The sequence below is a fragment of the Ischnura elegans genome, chromosome 3 (genome assembly GCF_921293095.1).
Source record: "Ischnura elegans chromosome 3, ioIscEleg1.1, whole genome shotgun sequence".
Taxonomy (NCBI): Eukaryota; Metazoa; Arthropoda; class Insecta; order Odonata; family Coenagrionidae; genus Ischnura; species Ischnura elegans.
Genome location: NC_060248.1, coordinates 69,497,017 through 69,523,606, shown reverse-complemented (window position 1 = coordinate 69,523,606; position 26,590 = coordinate 69,497,017). Strand labels below are relative to the sequence as shown.

Here is a 26,590-nt window from a genome sequence, read left to right as displayed (position 1 = left end):
TGCAAGGGTAAAACGGGGAAACAACTTCCAAACGATCCTGAATTTTGAAGTTTCGTTGAAAATGCTCAGAGAACTTTTAAAAAACCAGAGATTTGGCGTTCTCGGTTCATTTTGGTACTTACAATACTGTACTCTTTACACTACGAGGCGACTACTGCTACAGGCAATACCAGAATAATCTCCCGATAAGGGCACTGGGCGGTGTAAACTTGTGTCTACCGTAATACATGGGAGCACCAGAATAGAGTTTATATAGTAATTTGACTGGAATGAGAGTTATTTGGCATATGTTAAGGTGATTTAGCGAAAGCTGAACTTAACTAATAAAATCGTCATTAGAACACCAACATCCACCTTCTATTTTGAATAAGGAAGTTACGGGGTGAAGGTTAAAAGGAGTAAGATGATTCGTGTCCTGTTATGACTAGAAAATACATTGATAATTCAAGAATAAAATGATCCACAGGAATATTTCATTCTCTCCAAAAGAAGAGAGTTAACTTCGTTACAACAGGATCTACAAGTGACTTAGGAAATGCAGCTCGAGGAAAAGCAGGCGCTCAACATATTCCGTACCACATGTATTTGTTGTATAATAGATATCATTTCATTTGTAGAGTATTAAAACAAGTAAAATACACAGAAATCCTATCATTAAAATATGCTTCTTTGGATTTCCTAAAATCCTCCTGCATAAATATTAATTTTTGATAAAAAAAATAATTCCACTCGTAATTTTTCCAAAAAGTTTTTAATTCTTCTCATTTCTCATACATTGAAACACTTACATATTTGTTTGCCTTTAGCGCTAATCATTTACAGTAAAAACTAACCAAAATCAGGGCGTTAGCGCTGAATATTTGACAAGTCTTTTACAGAAGAAAGATCTGCTTTTTCTTAGTAAGGAGAGAATACGGCGGTCTTGACAAGAAAAAATCGTATTCTTTCGGCGCGCTATCAAAGGTCACACAGATATTCGACTAAAATGTACTTGGTTACTTTTCTGGATAGCTAATTATTCAATCCCACGTAATGTTCTGAACAATAATTCATTCTGTATCAGTAATATTTCGAAGCCGACCGCGTGAACGGCGGTGAAATATACATGAAATTCCATAAAAATAATTCCCCCGTATCGGAAATCGAACCATGGACTTCTGACTTTTCGGGCTACTCTGCAGACTAGTTCGCTATGCAGGTTCTGAATTCACATGGCCATTGAGCCGAGGCTCATGGTACTAGATGTTGGGCCGTCGCGGTCCATCAAGGATAGCAACAAGAGAGAGGAAAGGACTTCGACGAAGCCACAACCAGTTGAGAGCCTCAAACTTGTGCTGAAGCCGCGCATGGCGGTATTGTGATACAGTGGAACTTGGATAAATCGAAAATCAAGGTACCAGTTAAAAAACTTCTAATTTTCCAAAAATTCGAATTGAATAAGTCCGTAAAAAATAGGTCCAAAATAATAAAATTCATACTTCCAATCAAAATTTTTTACTAAATCGACACTTAAATTATAAATACTTTTACTTACGCCTATTAACAAGATTAAAGTAGCCTTAAAACAGGAATATTTATTTCAACAAACTACGAAGTTGGTTTGGAACGGTCGGCGCGGCGGGCGGGAGGGGAGGGGTGAGTCATCAGACTCTACGCTGGCACGCATTTTGTCTAACACAAACCTTTTGACAATAGCGTTAATAAAGAATATTTTCCGATGGATTCACAATTATTTCGAGTCGCAGATTATACAATTTACCATAATTTGGCATGCCAAAAATTCGAATTATCCAATATTTTTCAGCATTGTTTGAACACAAAATGCTAGGGACCAGGAGAAATATTCGAATTAAAGAGTATTTCGAATGAAAGAAGTTCGAATAACCCAGGTTCCACTGTATTTCGAAGCCTGCCGCGTGAACGGTGGTAAAATATACATGAATTCATTGGTTGATTAAAAGTAAGACTCATAAGATTCCTCCGTCACTCTTACATCTTCCGAAATGCATTAACAATCATACGCCATAGTAAGATGGTTCGGCGTTCGTAGGTATCGATTCAAACCCGATATGTATTTGAAGAATGATCGTAGGCTTTCCCGGCGTATAGAATTGTGGAAGGTTACTCGGGATTTCCACCGGGTAAGGTTCTCCAACTCCATCTCGGCCGACGTTTCGATAGGCGAGTTGTCCATCGTCTTCAGGGCATGAAACGTCAGCCGAGATGGAGTTGGAGAACCTGACCCGGTGGAAATCCCGAGTAACCTTCCACTGATGTGTATTTAATCATTTAATTAGCCTGAGGGTACTCAGTGCTACTCCAGAATAGGCAATAAGAGCATGTTGTAGAAAATCCAAACTCTACCCACCACCGTTGAAATAGGTGGCTAGGTACTGCGCAGGTGTGAATAAAATAAATCGTACAAAAATGTCTCGTCTGTAGGAAACTTGACAACCTTGTCATAATATTGCAACAACTCCATCTCGGAGTCTGACGTCTGCACTTTAACCGCCGTAGAATATAATGCAATTTTCATTCCCCAAGGACTAGCGCAAGAGATAAATGCATCTGCGAGTCGTTATTATCGTATATGCAGCGCTGAGGGCAATACCCTGCGGCCGAGCGCTGGGATTTCTCTACCACCTCCTCGGCGTGACCGTGAGTGATAGACATCGAGTTTGAGTCACCACACGTCACGCAGGAATAGATCTAAGTCATGGAAGAATGCGTTGGCGAAGTCTCATGTAACTTTCGAAGGAGAACTGCAAATATGGTGGTATCCTATTATTTTTTTATTGCCTAAATCGAAATATTATTACTCCTGGAGTACGTATTACACGCTTTTAGATTTTTATGCCACGATATCTATTTTTCGCGATTAAATGAAAAGTGAAAATGTTCAAGCGCGCGAAAACGCGACGGGTAAGTATGAATGCCGGGAAAAACTCCGCGTGACGTCGTTCTGCTTCCCGCTGCCGCAAGTGAGGTGACTTAAGGGCGAGGCTCTGAGCTCTGATACGACGCAGGATGCTAGCAGGTAGCTGAGTACCATGCTAGCTGTTAGCGCTTGGCTTAAGTAAGGATTATTAATACCTTATCAAACGAAGAAAACTTTACGACCTTAGCCAGTTTTAATAGGTGATTATTAAGAGATGTTTCCCTGAGCTCTGTGCCTCATGCATGCATTGGTAATCTCAGACGACGTAAAACTCCTGACTACTCGTATAGCATCTAGGTCTTTGTGACGTCACGTGGAGTGGCATCGCATGTGCGCCAATCAGGCCTTTTTCAAATGCTGTTAAAATTGACCATTGCCATTCGTCTGAACTGGGATTTCTAAAACCAAATAATTTGTATATTATGAATACACTAATGGTGGGTAACGAATCGCAATCAATGCCTTTCGTTTTCTTTGATGAAGGAAACTACCCTATTGAAAGATCCCGCCAGTCGACGGAATAATAATAATATTCAAACCTAATTCTGCAACAAAATCCATGAAAATTCACTGAAGTTAATTTTAGTCGTGGAGCATTACTTGACAGACCTTGACAGTCCAAAAATTTGGCCGAATTGAGGGGAAACTTTGTTTTTCAGGCATGCTGATAAATTTTGAAGGAGCGAGGGAACGAAGTAACTTTTAACTTGGATAAAATTCGCTACGCCAAGTGCAACAATTAAATAATAATCGGCTGCAGAGAATACATGGTGCCTCAAAATGATCAAATTATTGCCACCATCCCTGAATTTACACTTGAAAAAGTTTGTAGCTACTAAGCCAATATCCACGAACTTGGGCGGAAATCGCATGATTCAGACTAACTGTAAGTGGTCCAAACAAAGCGGTCTGAGGAGCGCTGTGGGCTACGACCTTGAGCCGGAAGGGATAATTATGTTCGTCTGGCGTTGAATCGTCCCATGACGCCTTTACTGCCGGTTGCTTGAGCGATACTTCTTACATCCGGAGAACCCTTTGTTGATGATACTCAAATAAGCTTGAGTAAATCATCAGACCCATGGAAATAGTAAATTTGTCGATTGGAAATAGCGTTCGTTTCATCATAGAGTAAGTATATATACTTACTCTATGATTTCATCGAAGAGATAAGGGCAGCAAACAAAGTTTAAATTCGTATGATAGTGATTTTCTCAGCTGTGTTCGTAGATATCCACCTGGGTGATCGTTAATGCCTGGCTTCATGATACATTAACCCGTACTACTAAATGTCTGATTGGATGAATAATTTTGGTGGACCGGATCAGAACACATACGAATGCCTGAACCAAATTAGCACAGGGTCTATTTTCTGTACATGCGTTCGCACAATCTGAGTAGTTACACGGAGCATTTTGGCGTTCATTCTCGCGTTCACACATTTAGACATTAACTCGTGCGAGTTAATGCATATTATAACCAGGCTTTAATGGAATATTCCTGCGTTTCGTCTTATTCTATAATATAAACTAGCTTTATTCCTAGAATGGAAATTTGAGATTTATAGACCATTGTGAAAGACGATATATCAACATTTATTCTTAGGCCGAATTATATAATTTATTATGATAATTTTGGCCGAAAATAATAATAGTTATTATTATTGGCCTGAAGACGCCTGGTGTAATTCAGGCGAAACTGTTGTCAACCTATGACAAACAACGCGTCGAGAACCCGAAAGATGGAGAGATCATCTAACCTGTTGTTTATGTTCCGTGAAGGCAGGATAAAAATGAAATTTAAAGATACGCGCATAACTTTTACTTTATGCTCGGAACATTTCTACCGCAGAATTCTCTGGGCTTTCAAATAAACTTGCCAGCTTGGAAGAAGGGTCACAAATAAATACGCTCTATTATATTTTTTGTAGTTGTAAGAATTACTCCAATGAAGACTATTTTCCGAGCAATAACCTGAATAATTCTCGTACATATTATACTCCCAGAGAAAAGATAACTCATATTTAGAAGGCAGACAGTATCTGATGGCCATTATAATTTTTCGAAACTTTTATCTCCCTCTTTCAAAACCCAGGTCCACAAAAAACCTCCACGTCAATACCAAGTCTGAAGGATGATATCACTCACTTAGGTATACGCCTGATATATGCCAAGACATGTTTGAAAAATATTGACGCTTCCAACTATACATAAACGTGGGCATTTTTCGTTCACACCACCATCGTTCACGTTCACCCTCATGACTTATTGTTAGACAAAACCTTAGGCTCAGGTAACGAGCACTGCAAAGAACAAGTCGTGTTATAAACAGCTAGTCAGCAATAGACTTCACCCTGCGCACTTTGCCCATATTTTATACCGCCTTACCGTTCCCGATTGCAAAATTTGTCACATAATTCAGAATTTATTCTTGATACGATTAAAGGTCGAGTAAAGGATATATCGTAATTTATGCATGACGCCACAAGTGACCTTTGACTTCATGAAACCGGGACGATAAATATCCAATAATACTCGAAACTAATAAATCCGTATGCATACATGCGAGCAGCAAATAATATTTTCCCGACAAATTACACGCACACTTTTTTTTCTTTAAACGCCAACGTAATGATACTGATGATAAGAAGTATGATTGGAACAGAAAGCGGGATTAACAGGTAAACGAAAATTCAGGTCTACGGCATGGAAGTGATGACAAAAATTAGGCTAAGATCGGAATCATTGGTTGACTTTTGGTAGAATACAGACATATCCCATGAAAAACAGCCTTGGTTTATTCAGTGCATGAAATTAAGCATTTAACTCAACAGCACCTACTCAGGCCATTTTTAAGGCTTAAGTAATGGCCACAGATATAACAGTGTTCCAACTTCATAACATTGTCAGTTCACCCATTCGAAAGGATTATTTTTGACACTAGGCAAACTTAGTGAGGTGAATGTACGAGGATGTCGGTAAAGGAGTGGAACAGATTTAAAAACTTTAGAGGGGAAAAGACCACTAGAAAAAAATGCAAATACCACCTTGCCATTCTCAAGGACAAACGGATTAGATAAGGGTGGAGGGAAGCATAAATATAGACATTAATACTTCGGGTAACTCTAACTCTTTGAGGCAGTTCCATCTTGATAATGCCCATAGAAGTTCAAAACCGGTCATAAGCATAAAATGCTAGTTTCTGTGATGTATTAGAGTTATGCCCCCAGGTGATTTACTCCATGATACAAAGTATGCTTTGGTTTCAGCCAAAACACTTAATATGTGAGAAGCTTTATTCGCGGGATCCTCGCATTTCTGATATTTGTTTGAGTGCCTCAGGTGCGTAAAGAGAAACCTCGATATAAAATCCTCTAATTAATGGGTGAAGGTAAAAGTGAATGCTTGTTCGAGGATCCAAGTCACAGATCAGGCGTTTCCATCACAGAGCTGCTTGCTATTCCGTGATGGAAACGTGAACACGGCCTGAAGCCCGCATCGCTCGTCAACCGTGATCAGTCGGCCGTAGTAATGATGGCAACCGCCATCGATGCTGGATATTATTTCCCAAAATGTAACTCTTTAATTATTCACCTGGGAAGGGAATTCACCAATTAATGTAAATCTCATCAATAATTTGTGAATTCTGCCTATAAATTGCTGGAAACTTAGGCGAATGAAAGAATCATCATCGCCCCCCATGAGATTAGTTGGCGAAGTTTGCGCAAGATAACCGTGGCTAGTGAATGGTAGACAATTCAAAGCCTTATAGAAAAGCGGAACACTAAATCACAGCGAATATGACAGACGTGGGGACGTAAATAAAATGCTAACAAAAAATCGGAACAAGAGAGGGGCACATTAAGCTGAAGGACACCAAGGCTGACACGCTGAGGCGCATTCTCTAACGGTTGTTTTTTAAGGAAAATGCTAACATGAGGAAAGTTAAAATAGGATGTCTGCGGCTAAACATCAGTGGCATGCATGTAAAGCTTCATGAAAACTACCTGGAAACAGTTAAAGAGCGAGGTGAGTAGTCGTCGCAGTTAAAGCGGCACGTTTGAAACACCTCATAAAGTAATTACTTAGATTTACACAAAATGTACAAAAGAAACATGGACAGGGCAATAGTATGGGGTATCCCATAAAAGTCACAAAGAAGGAAGAACCTAAACCCAGCAATGACCAGCTGTCAAAATTACATGGAATTCCAGAGAAGAAATTGCTGGAATTATAATAGCCTAATACAATAATGTTAGGAGTGGCGCACCGTCAGAAATAACTTCGCACACTAAACCGCAAACGAGCAAAGGCTTTCGAAAAATTGATCACCACAAACGAGGATCGTAACGCTATAATTTCCTGATTTTTTTCTGTCGCCTAAAAAACTTTTCCGTCCACGCACGCCTCTTTCATAGGATACCATGATCACGTATATGTCCATAACTACGCTAATAAGATGGCTCCTTGGCTACGCGTGATCTCTGATCAGTGCAAAATAGCATTTGTCAAACTAACTGAAAATGACACTTCCGAATAAATTGCAGGCAATTTTGCCTTACGTGAGCTGAGAAACTTGTGGCCTGTTTTTTCTCGTTCTCAAATTAAATGGAGTTTCCTCCATAAATGGATTGGCAAGATGCTTTTTTCTATTTCGTGCGGTCTCAAGCATTTTTCAGCAAAAGTTTTACTTTTTTACAGCAATAGAAATTTTTCCAGTTTCTTTATGGGCATAAATGACACTGATCCAGTGGTTGAGTTTTGAATGCCCGTTCCGTTTCCATTCTAAAAGAAACAGGGTTAACGACAAATGGCGATGAAATCGTGGGTAGTTTTCGGTGGTCATTCACGACTTATAACGAAAAAAGGTCGATTTAATTATATAACCTATGGGACTTTCTAAACAAACTATTCTGCACCACTTTCCCGTGACATTTCTCACTCCTTATCATAAGGCGCAATTCCTGGTGCTAAGAAAATATAAAGCTAGGTTCCTTTAAAATATGCGTACTATTTACATGGGAAAGCTTACAGGGAATACTTTTTGAAATACATATTTAGAAGACGCAATCCTATCATTTTTGCCTGATTTATTCTCATTCATATTCGTCCTGATTTATGGCCCTAGTGTCTAAAACAATACCACCTATTACACAACTTCACTAAAATTCTCAGTTCTTCATTTTAAAAATTGAAAGAAATTGCACTACATTGCGCCACTAACCATAAATTATGAGCAACACAGACTAGAAGAAAATTCAGCATACAGTACAGAGTACACTGAAACAAAAGAGCGGAAACGACAGCCCACACCTTGACAGAAATCTTCACTCCATCAGCTCACCATAGTATATGAAACCACCCCGTTCCTGATTCGCCGAGAAGACAGCCCATTGGCTGGGAGCTTGGAAGACACCTATAAAAGAAAACTCCGCTTGGCTTGGCTGATGATAGCCCACAGCAGGAAATAATTTTAATTAGTTAATTAAAATTCTCATATGTATTGATATCAAGCCCGCATTTACTTATTTCTAAACAACACGAAGCAGCACTTAACATCAAACAGCTTATCACTTTACAACAAAATATTATGTCAACGCCGGTCTCCGTAAAACAGGAACTTCGGCAGCGTATACGATTAACCTCTGTATAGGTTCACAAGCGAAGCTAAATCTCCCATGCGGAACGACGATCGTGTAGCATTGAAATCTCCGAGATCAAATGGAATCGAGGTAGTTCCACCGTGAAACGTATCACCTGCTATTTTCATGAAAATTTCTAATTATTCCTTAATATTGTACTCAGAATACTGCCGTTAAAATAATGTGCTTTCCATAAATATTTTATTCAATATTTTTTTTCCATTAACAGAGATTTCCTCTACTCGCGTGGGAAAAAGCACTTACAAATGAAATAAATTTAAAAAAATAAAAATGGCTTTCATAAAAAGGTGATAAGACTAATAATCAGATTAGTTACATTAAACTCACGAAAAAAGTGAAAAATCGGCGTCCCCCCTTGCTCCTTCATTAGTTATTGGGAAAAAAGAGCAACTGAGGCAAAAATACGCAAATTGATGTTGCAGCTGGCTCAAACTGGTGAAAAAATGTTCACCTATACGTGCATTCACTGAATAATATGTATGCTACTTTGATTTATCACATCGAAGGATGTCACCTTATGAAAGCCGAGGTTTGGAAACAAAACATCAGAACAGCAATAAAGATTTCTCGAGTTTCACATCGGGTATTTCCTCCAAATCTCCTTCCGACGTTTCGATGTGCAGCTCGCTCATCACCCTCAAGGATTCAGGAATCAAATGTTTGAATACCTGAATTCATAAATACTAGTAATTAATATAAACTCTATGCCTGAATGCCTGAGGACGGTGAGCGAGTTGCACAATGAAACGTCGGAAGGAGATATAGAGGACCTCACCTGATGTGAGACCCGAGAAATCTTCACTGCCATTGTTCGTAGGGAAAACAAACCATACATCACATCAAAACATCTGAAAAAATTTTAATCTAAAATTGTTTGATGTGTTAGCGTAATCGCAGCGTTTTTGTTAGCGTACTTGCCGCAAAAATTACAAAAGTGACCGTATTGCTTAAAAACAAGAATCCTCTCTCTGGCCGCGCGTGGTGCTCGGGGTTTTCGGGAGAAATTCGCGCGCGGAAGGCATTACAGCGATGCCTTCCTTCCATATCCCAAGGGCGTGGAGGATGCCCACACTACGACGAGAATCCGAGGTCATCGAGGAAGGGCTGGTGGAGTGGGCATGTTTGCTGCCGACGTGGAAGGGAAGGGCTTTGCGCTGGAAGGGCAAACTGAGGAGGGGGCGGGCGGGCACGTGGTTTGTTGGTAGGGCTGCTTTCGCTGCCACGGAGATAGGGGGGAAAGAAAGCATTCGACGGAGGTGTGGGGCGTTAAAACCTTCAGCGAAAAAATATAAAAATGTCCGTGTCGCGATTATAAATAGAAAAAGAAGGCGCAGAGTGTGTATGGTCGTGAGGAAGCTAAAACGTACTCTGGAGGAAGATAGTCCTACGCCCGCACGGAGCCGTGCGGGCGTAGGACTATCTTCCGTTTGATACCGTGCATACATTACGCACGCGTTGTAAGGCTTGCCGAAAGCGAGGAGGACGATACGGAGGCGTGTATGCCAAAATACAAGATTCCCTCCTCGTAATTACTACGTATCAACTGATTCAATCAACATATCCAACCTTCCGGCGATAAAATGGTCGGTAATAATGGCTGAGTTGAATTTTCCATCCTTATTGGGGACAATATAGGCAGATATGAGCGGCTTGTTATTATGCATAGCCATTACGACTTCACTTTCCATTTCGTAGCCACTTTCGTCGCTAAAAATAACCTCCCATCAAACTCTATGCTTCGAGATACGAAGAGTCGTACTCAGTTGGATTGCCAATGTTTTTTGGTGATAACTTCCTATGGTACTTCTGAACTCGTCAGTAAGTTTAATAATTCAGGCCCAAGCGTAAATTTATGAATATAAAGACTCTCTTGCTTACCATTGAAATATATTACAGAACAGTAGCGTAACTGGGGATTTGCTTAAGGGGTGGATGGGGGGGCGTGGGAGGGGAACCCCCCCCGGGCAAAGTAAAATTCTTAAAAAATGACATGCCTGGAAATACAGCTTACTACATTTTAGCGCTTGAAATTTAACTCGAAGCAGATGCAGTTATTATAAGCCAAAAAAAGACAATAGGTTAAATATTTTTTTTATTTGTCTGAGGCTTTGGGGAGGGATCTATCCCCTCATCCCCCCATAGTTATTCCACTGTTACAGAATGTGCAATCTGAGAATCGCTTATAGTTTTATACGTAATCATGATGATGCTACAAATGTACATGGTTTGATTATCCTGGCTTCCATGTGGTACGTGCATTCTTCGTGAAACGGATACAAGTATCGCTGCATCATTTTGAGATTTGCGATGCATAATGTCAAGTTTGTATTCCCATTTTACGCAGCAGCAAATTCTCATTAGGAATGACAAGCCTTTTTAGAAAAAAATTGGGGAAAATGATGTAGGGCTAATCATGCTGAGCGTTCCACATCTGTTACACAACCTAGCGAGAAATCGCACAACTGATTTTTCGAAAGATTACTATTCTATGAAGCTGCCTGCTGGAGACTAACTTTGGTCCTGATTTAAGTTATATGTTCAACATCATAAATGGCATATTTTATCTTGGAATCGAGCAGTTTTCATGACCCAGTTTTTATTATTTTTCGGCACTCCTCACCCGAGTATTTCCCATGAAAACCCTCATAATGTTTGCAACATAGGTTGAAAGTACGAGAGCAATCAGAGCTATGTCGGAAATGTGGAGGTATACAGCACAGCAGTGACGTCATGGCGAAATTAGTAGTGCTGGAACGCATTGTCCTTAACATTTTTTGGATGGTAAATATTACTGTGTGTTTTTTATTACAAGTTATTATTTGCATTTTATTACATTTTTGTTTTGATTTCGAATTCATAGATTAGAAATTTCGAAAGCAATCAAATTAATAAAAGTGTTATTTAAATATTGTCTTTTGTTGACCAGTTAAGACATTCTGGCACCATGACACCACTGCAGCACAGGCAATCATTTTTCACTCCAGATCTCAAACTTACGGAGAAGACAAAGAGTAAACTGTTCCTATATGAAAATGAAATAAATCAAATGCTTTCAGATGCATGGAACACATTCTACGAGCTCTTCAATATCTCATCTCCTTCGCTTATACTCAACACATGATGATCCACGTCATTTGGACTTTAATTGCCTGGCCGTTAAACTTTTCCGCGCCCAATATCACTTTACGATGGAGTACGCATTAGCATCTTAAAGATTTGGAAGATGTTTTCTTTGGCTGTTAACGGGGCAGTGATGAAGCCCAGTCTTTATCCATTATTCTTCAGCGTATTTACCATAGCTCATCCTCATTCTAAATCTACTCTCCAACCGGCATCAAAACGCTCTCACAATTAGGTATAGTAAACAGCTGAGAGAGATTTTATTTGATCTCATTCTCATACTCGAGAAATTCTCTGGGGGCTATTTTCCCTGAAATAATCAAAACGTATCAAACTCGACGCTTTGATTTCCGTGTATCTGCCACCATTTTGCCTTTATGTGCATAAAAAATGTGGAATAAAACGCTTTTACATGTAATGCTTTAAAAAAGAACACATTTAAGTGTAAATATTCACATTGACAAACCTATAAATATTTAATACGCTAAGCGCTGAAAATTGTACAGATGATGGCATTGAAGTAGTTAGGATGGGGAACCAGTACTACTAGTAAAATGGCTGGTACGGAGCCACCAACAATACGATTCGGCGACTCTATCAACCAAGAAACTTGAAGCGCAGGAAAATTAATGGCGGAACGAAAGTGCTGTGAAGTACAACTGTTTCTAATTTCACAGTTAACTGCACTCGAAATTGGTTAGTTGATTTCACTCTCCAAAGCGAGTGTGGCGAGGTAAATGAAGAAAACATAAGACTCTTGGTTGTTTAAATGAAGAAAAAGGGCCTTTAATTTTTTATTGGATACACGGATTATATCCTTTGAGCGTTTATTCAGTAATAAACCTTCAAATCATCAAACCAATTCAAAATAAAACCTATTCTTTCTGTACATAGATATATAATGAAAGAAATTTATAGCAAAGATAATTTTATTCCAAATAATTTGGTAATGAAATTCCGAAAACAAACGATTACTTATGCATGCACATTTAATTCGCCGAATAATGAGTAAGTTCATTAAGTAAGTCATTCACACGTGTAATAATGACTGCTCCGAAATATGGCAACAAAGAAATTCCAAAATAATGACCTCCTTCCTCGATGAGGATGAATGACGGGTCGGTAAGGCAAGATTATTAAGTTTTTAACGTCACAACCAAGAGAGATCATGCATCAGCACGAATGATGTAACAAAAGCAGCAAGCCCGAAAATTGCAGAGCTTGAAAAGAGAAAAACCGATGAGGGGGGCATACTTTTTTGTGTGGAGTACATTTTACAATTGATGCGCAGATATTCGCTAACGTAACACATAAATAGGCACAATACATTTTCGGAATCAGTACCTGTATTTACCATCGATACGAATTTTAAGTTAAGGATAATTAATGTTCTCTGAGTCCATTAATATATTTCCTTCCGGTTAATAGTGTTACTTGTATAAAAATAAATATTTCTTTCTAAATTAATGCCAGGACAAATAAGCTGCGGCGTTTCAAGATACAAGAAGAAAAATTAGGAATTACCTTAATTTGATTCAATATTTTTCGGGTGGATGCGAAAATACAATTAGATAAGAACTACGACACCAAATGCGATTCCAAAGGTACGCAAACTGATAAGCTTTGCCATAAATTACAAATGAAATTGAACATTTAGCCATACATTTCCTGCGATAAGCGTATTTTTATAATAATTCTGATTGTTTTTTCAATGTTTCTGAGGTTATCAGTATTTCGAAGAAAAAATGCTTGGTCCCAATTATCTCGATGGCAACAACTTTGAACAACCAAATGTACTCGTAAATAGCGTTATATAATGGGATTATAAGTTAATTTTATTGTGAGGGGGTACCTCCGCAAAAAATCAATCAATCCTTGTTATTTTCAAAAGTAATCTGTAGCTTTTTTATTTAGGCTCTTTAATATCTGTTGCTGAAAAGTCTTTGTTTATGAATATACATATTTTAATTTATTTACTAGTCGCCGAGATTTTACATGGAAGGAGGGACTTCGCTATAACCCCGATGTAAGGTGCTTAGGTCGGGGTAATAGTGAAATGCAGTAGGTATACATAGTTTCATGCAGTGCCTTCATATACACATTATTATCTCCCTTGGGAAAGAAAAAATGCGCGCTAATGATTAACCGGAAAGTGCCTAACTTAGAAAAGGGAAGAACAAGAATGCAACTACGTGATCCTTTCGAAAGTTTTGCCTTTAGACGGGTGGGTGCGACGAATGGACACCAGATTAATTCAACTCGACTAAAGCAATTACATAACTATGAAAGGTCGCCTTTGAACTTATTTTTGACCCCTAGCATTGGTATTGGGCGTCAGGAACGATAATTTTTGCCACAATTTTTCTCACGAAAAAGATAACCCTATCCACACCTTGATTAAACGATATACTGCAGAGTTCGTGATAAAATCTGAAAAAGGAAAAATATAGCCATGATAATTAACAACTCAATCAAACTCTAAGTTACGCCCAAAAAAATCTCACCTTGGAATACTTATCCACTATTGGATCTCCCAGCTGATATAACTGTTGTCATTAAACTGATTGTCGTTTTCAGCCTGAAATTCAGATGTTCTAGTTTTTCCCAAAAAAAGCCTTACATCATCGAAACTTTCTTGAGAATACGTCCTTAAAATTTTGTGCCAGATGAATACCATGGCACAGCAGTGGATAGGCAGCGTGGTAGAGAGGCTGTTTCTAGTCTGTCATTATTTATGATCAATGCCAAGGTTCGGCAACCTTTTCACACCTGAAGTCTGTATCTCGAAATGGCAACAACAAATAGAAATGCGAATAGTTGAACGTTCATAAAATATTTTCGTTTATTAACTTCTTAGCCAATTTACTTCCTCAAAATGTACTTATCGCAAGAATTAAAATATTCAACGGCCATTAGTTAAGGGCTGCTTACAAAATATGTCCTGTGAATGGGGAGATAGAGCTAACAAAGCCTGGGCTGGACCACCACTGCCCCCTGGCATGCTAGAGTGCTCATACAACATATTGTGTCACAATTTTCTACATAAATTTGAAAAAATCTAATATCCAACATATTTGGTAGAAAATTACGACGACAAATATTCTTTTATGGATGTAAGTAACTTCCACGAAAAGGGGTTTTAGATCGTAAATTTTATGTTAAGATATGAAGTAAGTCGCAATTACGTAAAAAACATGGGAGACTACGTAGGTGGAATATCCACGCGATAAGGTGAAGAGCAAGATGATCGACGATTGATGAAACGAATGCAGTACATCTTCAGAGATACCAAAAACATACAGAACGGAATGGTGAGAAATCTTCATTCGTGCTCGAGGTGCGAGAAACAGAAACTCAAAGCAAACGACGGAAATAATGAGAGGCGTTGTTAATCTAAGCTCAACTACGTTCCCCTGGCCGTCTTTCAGCTGCCCCACAATAACGGTCCCGCAGACGACAACTAATTGGTCAAATAGGTACTTTCGGACGACGAAGCTTCCCGAGGCTATCGGCGCCATCGTGGGTACGATCTATACATATTCATCCTCTTTAGAACAATACGTTTTAGTCGTTTTCGGTGAGTCATTTGAGGTTACTTCTCGCGAAACTTGATTCAGCTCGCGAATAATCACGGGGACTTCACATTAGGGACGTAAGCCAACATCATCGCAGTCTTACGGTTTAATAAGGTCAGAAGTTTTATGCATGTAAAATAATGAACTTTCCATGACCGTCTCTGAGATGAATAAAATTCATCCAATCAAATAAAATCTTTACTCGCTAGAAGTGATAGAATCGGTCATCATAGGATGCCAGATTTCATTCATATTTATCCCTAAGGAAGCTCTCGGATTTAGACATTTAAATTGTGCAACAAATAGAGATCAATGCTAGATATGTTAACACTGATGACAGGACAGGTCATGACAGTGGGTATTTGAAATCGTTCTTCAATACTGAACAAGGCACTCCAGAGGAAGATAAAAGTACGGCCATAACGCAAGATATTGTCAAGTAACCATAAATAAACTGTGATATATTTTATTCTAAGTATTTTCACCAATAAAAAGCCGCCTTTCATGAGGAATCGTTAAATAATTTTAGTCTCGAGGTAAAACACACAATCATTAGGCCGCTGGATTTAGAATGATTAATTCCGCTACAAGTTTAAGGTTCAAAAAATGTCAACCGAATCTGCACATGCCGACGGAGGGAACCCGCAAAATGAGGCGCTAGGGTGGATCAAAGGGGCACAGTTGGTGGAATATAATCTTTGAGCCGAGTTGTGGGCGAGCGGTTACGATCTCTTGGATGGTGAGGGGGAGAAGGAAGGGGAAAGACTGATAGAGATGGGGAGGGGGAAAGAGATAAAGCGAGGGGAGGGTTGGAGTGGGAGTTGGAGGGGTAGGTAGGGGAAACGCGGACTCGGCAAGTCCAACGAGGCCTTGAGATTTCGGATGGTGGGTCATTTAAAACGGTTGACGGAAGAGTCTAGTTTCGTGGTGACGGCAGCACGTCGCGTTTTCGTTACACAAAAAAGCCGTGATCGGAAGGAGATTTGGGAATATAGATATCGAGTACCATACGACGGGATCATATCTTTTCTCGTCATGTAGACGGAACGTGGGAAGCTGATTTTGGATTGAAAAACGAATAATAGATATAAAACGCGCCTCCAAAGGTGTACGGCGGCATCACATTCCGATGGTCACGTTAGGAACCACAAAAATTGAATAGTATTGAGCCCAGTCATTCGATTACATTTATTAATATAATTAGCATATTAGCAAAAATTTAATCGGAATATTATGAACCCGTAGTAATATTGCTATAACCTAAAGGATCAGGGGCGGATTCAGGATTTGTTTCTGGGGGGGGCACAGGCAAGGCCGTGTTCAGGATTTTGTTTTGGGGGGGATGAAATATACCTCGTAATACAAAAACGAACGCAATGATAATGAGACTTTATTAAAACCTTCCATATTTTTTAAGGTTCTGGGGGGGGGGGCACGTGCCCCCGTGCCCCAGTTAAAATATCAAGCACTTCAGTCAACAGGTAGATGCTACGATAAAAATATAGGCAAAATTGCCCACTACTCCTGACAGAAGGGATTAATGAAAAAGAAATCATACAAATTATGCCCACATAGTACTCTGCAAGCTATCATAAGTGTCTGGGGACGGAAACAGTCGGAATGTGATGTAACAGTAGCACTACGACTTCCGCCCTGAAAAGGTGAAGACCTAAACCCGGAAAACATTAACGCAAATGTCCCTATGAATATCTAATGAGTGTGATATTATTCTCCTATTTATTCCAGAAGAAATCTCACAAAAAGGATTGATTCATGAATTCAGAACTGACTTTAAAATGTGACAGTTTCCCTAAGTTCTGCCTTTGAGGCCCCCTTCCGGTTATCGCTTGTATTTTCAAGGCCTCCGAGTCACTCAATGTAGCATTTATTTCCTAAAAAATATAAGCATGTGGTACTAAAAATTTAAATTTTAAACATATGTTAAATGCCTAGTAAGCGCTGAATATTTTCAACTAAAAAGGAACCAAGGAATAAAATCGGGCTCTCTTTGGCTGTCATAATTCATCTATTATATGTGTATTTAGAGATTAAATTTGGTACTTGAAATAGAAAAAAACGCTATGTAAATCAGAAGAGGATGTTCAGAAATTCCTTGTGGTGTAACATATGATCTATGTTCATAACACATCCTAAAATAAGTAAAAGGTTTTAATCCAAATATATTCCGTCTAGAACGCAGAAATTCGGAATAGTTACGCTGTGTTCTCACCCTTTCTCCTTCGGAATCAGAATCCGAGTCTGAGTCGGAATCGGATGCTGACTCGTAGCTCCTTGCCGTCCCTGCCCTCCCAGATGACTTACTCGCCAAATGCCTTAGTGCTGTGAAGAGGGCCTGTGGAAGAAGAAAAAAACAATGATTATTAAAAAATGTACACACTCAGCCTCCACCTTTCCATGTAAACAAGAAGACAGAGCGTGAATGTATCGAGTCATAATCGAGACGATGCCAGAAACCATGTGAGAGGCAAGGTCGGTATGTATAAAAAGCGGAGATATGGGAGGAACAGAGAAGGGTTAATGGATAAACACTCGGAACAGAAAGAGATTTCTTTTCAACCATTGACAGGAGACGCTCTCTACGAGACAGACTTGTAAGGTAGACAGATCACTATCACCCCTTAGAGCGGACAATTTTGGCCCTGGGTACAGTAAGTCTCTTCTGAACTCATTAATAGGGGAGAATAGAAACATCATGGTGGAAGGCCGTCTCCATATCCTTCTTTTCGATGGCTACAGGATTGCCAGGCACGAATAAATCTTTCATTATTGCAATTGAATATCCCGCTAAGAGCATGTATGGAAAATGCTCTCTCCCCAACGGTGTTGCGGAGACTTCAGTACACATATACCAGTTTAATGTACCAACTTAATTCGGATGATTGTGCATTTTTTTCATAAGAATATCATCAAGAAGAATGCTCCGATTTTTTGGGTGATCCTGACTTACTATATTACATAAATTCGCTATTTTTTATTACTCTTAAAAATCTTTTAGACGTTTATGTAGTGTTGTTATTCTTTATTTCGCTGAAAATACCTACTTCTTACTTTAATTGTAAATGACTTTACGTTCATTTAATCGAAAGCTCTATTTCGCTATCTTCACCATTAGGGCTGGGCAGTATTTCAAATACACTACCTGAATATATCTTGTATTTTGTATTCCAAATAATTATTTTTGGTATTATCCCATTCTAAAATATAAAAACCCCAATTGTAAAATACTTTTGAAGTAGCGCTGATAACACCTCTGTAACATTATGCTTCATAGATAGATTCGTTTTCTTCATGTTTGCAACTATCCATAACGTGTCAAGGCAGGTTATATTATTTAAAGATCTCTTAGTTTCCACACAAATTTATTTTGTATTTAAAATACATTTGGAGCGGTATTTTGTATTTCAAATACTCCTCGGTCTGTATTATGCCCAGCCCTGTTCACCATTCCAATTGTTTCCAAAACGTCAGAGGTTTATTGCATAGGGGGCGGCCATAAACTACGTGAGGTGATTTTGGCGATTTTCACCCCCCCCTCCCCTCTGGGTGAGAAATTTGGCTTGAACCCCCTCCCTCTAATCTCACGTGAGATTGTTCAAAATACGTATTTTCAGTGTAAATACGTTAATCTATGCTCCTTTGCGTTGTATTTGTTTTTGATTGTTTAATTCGTTTTGTTTAATATTAGTTAAAACTAGTATTTAAGATTACTTAGATCGTAATTTTACACTTTTATTTCGGAAAAAAATACGTGATACTAGCCAGGATCTCTCACGTGAGATTGGGTGAGAACCGGCTTGACTCTTCCCCCCTCGCCCCCCAAAAGCCTCACGTAAGTAATGGATGCCCTCATATGTATAATGCATTTTTTTAATTTCTTTCTATTCATTTTTGCTCATTATATTACACATCTAAGACACAGACCCGAAAAAATTGCTACAAAATGTACTCATCGAGGAAAGCAATAAAATTCAAGAAATTTTCGAAGCGCAGCATTGACATAATAATTTTATTTCCACTCCTTATTTTACATCATACCACGGACTTAGATGACAGTCGATACTTATTAAGATAGTTCTTCGCTCCTTTAACTATTCAGAAGAATTAAATGGTAACTTACGGCAAATTTATCTTGAAGGCACTGGAGAGACACCTTCTACCTGCTTGAAGCTCTTAATTGGCAACATTCTTCTATTAAAAAAATTTCTTCGAATCTCTTACAGCGTTTAAAAGGAAAGGTTGTCAATCCCACTTACTCAATGCATAGAGCGGAGGAGTCTTTGATAGAGCTAAGCAATTTGGAAGCCAAAATTCTCTCGCAGCGTTGGCAAACAATGGCTAACAAGGAGATCACAAAACCTGCGTATGTTACGAAATGCCTCCATGAGCCATATAGCAGAATATATTGCAATATTTCCATGCATGAAATATAATAGCACTTCCTATGGCTCAGCTTTTTCTATATAACATTGGTGATTAACTGGGCGCGTAAAGACCATCCTAATATTTACATTTAACACAGAAGTAAGGAATTGAATCAGTGCATGCTATTACTCTTATAATATTACCATCTATATCCCGTTTTCCGACTCATTTTAGCTTTTTGTTTCTCAGGAACCAGGGTGGAAAGTTTTACTTAGGAAATTATTGTCACTTACCAACTGAAAGTAGGCAAAAACTCAATAACAGAAAGACGCGAACGTGGTTCATGCCCTTAGGTTTTCTGGATAAGAAGTCAGGCAATTCAGGAACAGCTAAGGGTTTTCACACCACCGCAAGAGGTAAGTTGCATATAGATACGACCCATAGCTGCCAGTGTATCGTCAGTTACACCAGAACTGGCAATGAAAGACAGGCTGTGCAACAAAGAAAATCTAGGATATAGACACGAACTCAGCGTTCCCATTGCGAACGTATTACTTTTCCAGTTCGCTTCATCCTAACGATATCTCTGGCATTGGATATGGGATGGTGCTATTGAAGCTGAAATGGTTTGATATGAAGTACTATTGAGGTGCACCGATAGGAACAGGGAAATCTTCCCTCACTTGTCATTTTCATAGTACCGAACACCTTGCTCCAAATCTATATTTTGGCAGGGGTTGAATTATAAATAGTTGAAACTTTAATGATAAACGCACTTCAATCACCATGAATGAAAATCTGGAGGTAAAGTATTTGTCCAAGGAAAGGCGCTCTACGTCAACGATAGTCGAGAAATAAATTGTACTTTGGCGTTTCGTTTACGTTCAATACGTCCATAAAATTCATCATTTTCTGTTACTACTGCGTCAGTTACTGTGGCGAAGACAACAGACACTTCTGAAACCACTGAAAACGTCGCTGGCACCACTGAAAAGCGTCTTCAGGTCAAAGACGGTCGTGCCACCGGACCGACGCGGAAGTAACCGAAAATGAAGAATTGCATAGCACACCGCGGAAATCTCCGTCATCAAAATACATCCTAAAAATCTGAATCAGGTAATCAATCACCTGAAAACCTTAAGGGCAGATTTAGCAACACTCAGCATATTGCTGCCATTTAAGGCGACCGTCTTTTAATGGGCAAATAAGACGTTAGTAGTTATCAGTAAGAAATGAAGCCCTTGACAAAATGAGAGTTTCAAAACAAAACCAAAAAAAGTAGAGAAGGGAGATATTAAGATGAGCAGTCAATTATGCAGAAGCTACACATTTTTAAATTTGAGTGATGAAAGATAACTTTTTAACCCTAAACCAAATTTACCCTCGAAAGCGCTCGAGTTTCTCTCTCCTCCCTCTCTCTAAATCCAAATCGATGGTAAAACGACAATTAATCTATCATAAATAAAATATTCCAGCATAACACAAATTATAGCCTTCGACACAGAATCTATTGCACAAACACTAAATATCGTTCACCATGAGGTTTTAATTTTTACTTACTTAAACTTACCCCACACGTTTCGCCGAGATAGAAAAAAAACAAGTCTCCTTTAGCTATAGTGTTTTCTTCATTCCCCATGTCGGACTTCACGTCCCGGTATCTATGAATGCTGCCAAGATGTAGCAATCCACATATCCTAATTTTATTTTTGCCAATTTCTTGCAGATGGTGTCTGCCTGAGTCCATAAGAAAAGTAAATTATCAGTTTTCTGTTATCTGAATACGACGAGTAGATGAATTTTCTTATTTTATACATTGTGCTCATTTTTAATCGAATATTTTTTGCAGCTTACTTTGCCAATTTATAAAGATATATTCAGCATAGTGTTAACTTTTCATAAACTAAGTTTCACTCCTATCACAACGAGCGTCTTTAAGAGAAAGTAGATTTTCCTCATATTCTAAATAGAACCAATATCGTTGGGTTATTGAATGAATGGCAGGATGAATGGCAGGGGTCTAGTATTTTTCCTCACATGAAATGTGCAACCATGTTGCTCGGCTGGTTCTCACCGAGTATGCACCATCTATCCCACAACCTACGGCGGTATGAAAGCCTAGACCTTTGAAGGCAATGAACATACATTATATATTTAAAACACAGAGTAAAAGGTTCTTATATATTGGCCATTTAATACTACTGGGCGTATTATTCGGAAATATTAACTAAATAATAAGCCAAGTTACTAAGCTATTTGAGCAATGCATCATTTTTTTATCTCGGTGAATGCTCAGGCCGTCTCATATCGTTCTGGGGAAGAATGAATTTTTGAACCTCTTCGTTCGAAATACTTTTCTTCATACATTTCTGATAAAACTAGAACGCTCTTAAGCTAGGTATGTGAGGTAAACATGAGTCGCACATTTGACTGCACTCAACCAACACTTACAAAGCGTCCTCGAAATCAAGTGACCGAGCTCGTGTAAGAAAAACATCGAAACAGTAGCGAAGTACGTACGCGAGCAGAGTGGCCACGTCTGTTTACGTTGCGGGGGTGACTGTGTTCAGAATCGCTGGAGGCACGAAAGGAAGTGGGCGGCGTCTGGGACACCCTCTCCCTCCCTCCAGACGCTCATTTGTCTGGCGTAGGGGGATCAGGGGGATGATGCATGAGGGGAAAATACCAGCAGCTGTACGAGAACAACTACACGTTATGGGGACAAAACCTGTCGACGCGTCGCACTCGCCGATCACGGAGATGGGCGTGTGTGAATAATCCACCTCGAATTATTCCACAGTGCAATGCCGTGATTGTCAACACCCCCTCAAGTTGTCACAGCAATAACTTTCGAGATTCGATCATTGATTACATTGCGCACATGTCATACCCACGCATTTTATGCCTCATGCATCAGCTAATTATTTTTGTTCACTGATCAGTAAGAACGCAATAAAATCGAAAAACTCAACTTTTCTCTAAAAAGAAAACATCCATCTCAGAAAAGTTTGTGCACTAACTAGCTAGATATCACTCCCGGGATACAGAGGAAATTTGGTTTAATAACATTGAATTGGGTGAAGGTTTTCATCACGCTAGTTAATCGTTATGTTCAGATCAAAAACTCAAGTCATGGTACTTTCTATTTGCCTTTGCTGAGGTCCAAATGGTTCAAATATTTGCGCAAGCTCCTACATGCGTAGATATTTATCGTGACAATAGGTTGTATTTGTGGATTGAATTCGTAGAAAATGGACCCTAATTAGCGGAAAGTTGAATAATACGTCAGAACAATGTTGATAAACAACCTATGCGTAAAAACAATAGATCAATATAAAACCTTACAGTCAAATTAGATAAGTGTCAATTCTTTATTCTTCAGCTGCACAGTTTCAATTGGCATTTACATTTATGGTGTTTAGGTACAGGGACGAAATATCATTTTGACCACGAAAAATGGCTAATCAGAGGCAGGATGGAAATAGTCCAAGAAATCCAACGTCTCACCGCTGTAAAGCGACTTTTGTAGTCTAAAATTAATGTAACATATTTTATGGAGAGCTTGAGTTAAATGTACACAGAAATAGCACCATAGTTAGTAATTCCAAAACACGTTATAATACAGTTACATTTAGGGCGTGGACCACTCGTTTAAATGTCAAATGTTGAGGGATTGCAACGGGAGCTTTTTAATAAATAAAGGTCATACCAAATTGAGAATATATAGTGGGTAATCACACAGCCCTACTTATAGCACTGCGAATGAATTGATCGCGCGATAGCTAGACATAGGTCTATCGAGATGAAGCGTCCCTTCCATTCAGCCATTTCGCGTGTACCACACCGATCAATTCTTTCCCAGTTTGTGCCCTAACCCTCGCCACAAAGAGAGAAGAATTCCACCCCAAAGACAGACGTGATCCACAGCCGAGGTGCGATGGTGATCCCAGGCCGCGGCAACGCATGAATGCGTCAGGGTAACGTACAACCCATTGGTAAAATAATGCAAGAACTGTGAAGGCATGACGATTAAGAAAACCTGAGTGTTCTACTTCCGAATCATGTTCACTCTTACTTTGATTTAACGTATTTATGCATTAATTATTGAAGATATTTATCTTCTATTGACACGTAATCACATTTAATTCCTATGGACAGGCATATCGAACGATTAATCACAACGAAATATTTTATATTAAATACGTTTTTTTCTACATAACTAACGCCAAACCGTTACTTTCTACCATTTAAGGCACATTTTAAAACGATTTATTGTTTAAATGCTTATACGTCCCGTACAAGAGCCCCTAATCAACCCATTACTAACATCACATTTCGCGAGGAACTCTCGCGAACCCAAACAAACCACAGCAACATCACCACGAAATAACAGTGCCCTCCCAATCTCGCGCATGCACTCTACCGCATGGCTACGGGCAAATCTACCGTTACGTACAAAAATAGCGTGCGGACAGCCCACGAGAGGAACCCACCTGGTTATTCCTCAACAAAGGTCTTCCCTCGAGCAGTGCCTTCCCGGCAGCCGAGGAAAAACTCGAGCACCGGCACACGACGATCGTCTCCACAGCCGATGGCATGAGGGAAACCGAAGGGCCCATGCAGTGGGCCGCAGACAGGGCTCTGTAGCCGAGGCGTAGAAGAGAAGCCATGGTGGCGAACGCTTTAGGAAATCGCAGCCTTCGTTTGGATCATATGCCGTAAGGACTGAAGAAGATGATAATATCCGAACTTCCGTCACGAGATATCCACAGGTGTCCCGAAAATTTAACGCAAAAAAATATCAACGCTCCGTAGAAACGAAGTCCACGCGGTATTCGGACTGTAATCCACTATCGCCAGCCAGTGCTTCTCACTCCAACCAGTTTTGGGTCGCACTGGGTCCCGCTTTCGAGTCCGACGCGTCTTGTTGGCCTCTTCCCCCGCCCCCCCCCCACTCCTTCCTTGCTTGTTTCCGAGCGGGGTCCCTCGAGTTCTCGCGCATGCGCACTGTTAACTTTCACTCGTTGCCCACATGAGGGGTCGCCGCCCTCGTTTAGAGCATGTGAAGCGGTTGCTTGCTGGTTGTCGCCTCGACCGTGCAGACGTGGTTGCATCCTCTCTCAGGGGCAGATGAGAGTACGTGCGGGCGGAATGATAATATACCGCATCCAGTATCAATTTTCCAAATCGGTCACGAGCACTCATGCCACCTGCGGTTAACACCAGGGGCTTCCACAGGAGATATTAACCGCTATTTGCGCCTTTGAAAAAAATTGTGGGACTTAAAAACTACATACATTACACTGGCGGGATGGAGTTTGGTGGAATTTATTTATTTCAACACCAAAAACGGCTCAAAGGCTTTTACATTGGTTGACCTCAATAAATAAATAACAGCTTAAAGATAATGGAATTTAAAAAAAATGTTTAAAGCCAAGGAGGTTGTAAATACACAACCTCCTTGTTTAAACATAAGAAGAGGGATCATGGGTTACAGAGTAATGAATGGAATGGTGGAATGCGCTATCAGCATTAGGGATATGCGCACCCCTTGTTTACACCATCTATTTACTATTTAAGGAAATAACCGCGGACTTACCAGCAGCATGCCTTGACGGAGTCACCCGCAGGATCACGCTTGGTGTAGGAAAAGTGCCTTAACCCAGTGGCGGATTAAGGTCGTCGTTGGGGGGGTCGGGCGAATTATTACTTCCCGCGGCGCCTTGGTGGCAAGCAATACCTCTCATCGGCCGTAGCTCTGAGGTCTGATATGCGTAGACAAATGGCTTTCGGGTATTCATCATTATTCTACTTAGAGCATTTATTATTTATACACATTATTAAGCTAGTGAGAGCCGCTTTCATTAGAGCCACCAATGAAAAATCGAAATTATTACCATCCAAATATAACCATCGAAAAGATAACCATCAAAATACGGCATTCGAAAAAATACCTATCTTTTCGATTTTCCTGCAGCCGTCCCCCCCACCCTCCTCCTTTACTGCCTTGACCGGGACACGAACCAGGATCCCTTGCATTCGTGCCAAATGCTCGAACACATAACTTACTTGGGCATCTTTTTCTGCTGTGTTTTCTGAAGATCTTCAGAGCTAGTACATGTTCAGAGCCTGGTCAGAGCAAACGATTTTTCCTCTGGAATTACCGCGACGTCTATTTTACGCCGCAGAGATAGTAAATTGTGCTGATTGCGTACTTTCCCCCACTGCATGCTCGTCGGCTCACCCCCTCTCGAAAACTTATGTCCCATTAAAACTGTTGATGTGAAAAGCATCCTTGAATCAGAGATATCCAGCAAATCAACCTCCTCTTTCTCGTAAGATAACTATTTTAGGGACTTATACGCAATCACGTATATTTTTATTCATTAGTTTTATTTTTTATCAAATAAAAAGAGGGCTAAACAGCTGTTCTTACCAATATATTTTACGCAATTAATTTTATTGGTTCGTTTGGTTTCCCCTAAAATGCATTTATTGACTTATTTTGATTACTAACCGTCTTTAAAATTTTTGGTTTCGATTTTAGTGTTTACGTCCTGTAGGTCTGTTTACATTCATCAATCCATGATTTGGTGGGGGTTCGCATCGCATTCTCACATGTATTCATGCCATATTAATTTCACCGTACACTGGTTAACTCCTTCTAATACAAAGAGACCTTGGGATGGTATCGTGACAAGAGTTGCCTTCCTATTCAATGAAGGTGGGTTCACATCCCAGGAGTGACGAACACGACGTTTTCAGAGGTTGTTGGATCTCTTTCCGAGTGCTGTGTGGCAGACATTTCAAGTTCAGCATTCCGTCCTTCGAATGGGACACTAATTTGTTATCCCCTTGGCGCCTTTCGAGCTGGCTGATGTAGGCAGTGGCGCAGTGAGGGGGGGGTTTGGGGGA

General features: G+C 39.7%; 1 protein-coding gene across 1 annotated transcript in view; it reads right to left on the bottom strand.

Moving 5' to 3' along the window:
- Window positions 1–24,592, bottom strand: part of LOC124155995 (sarcoplasmic calcium-binding protein) — a 40,708-nt gene extending 16,116 nt beyond the window's left edge. The window contains exons 1-2 of the mRNA XM_046530250.1: window positions 24,169–24,592; window positions 17,523–17,645 (exon numbers count right to left, since the gene is read on the bottom strand). Coding sequence (XP_046386206.1) covers window positions 17,523–17,645; window positions 24,169–24,345 — 300 coding nt within the window. The 5' untranslated portion in view covers window positions 24,346–24,592. The remainder of the gene's footprint in view (window positions 1–17,522; window positions 17,646–24,168) is intronic.
- Between the last annotated feature and the right edge of the window lie 1,998 nt (window positions 24,593–26,590).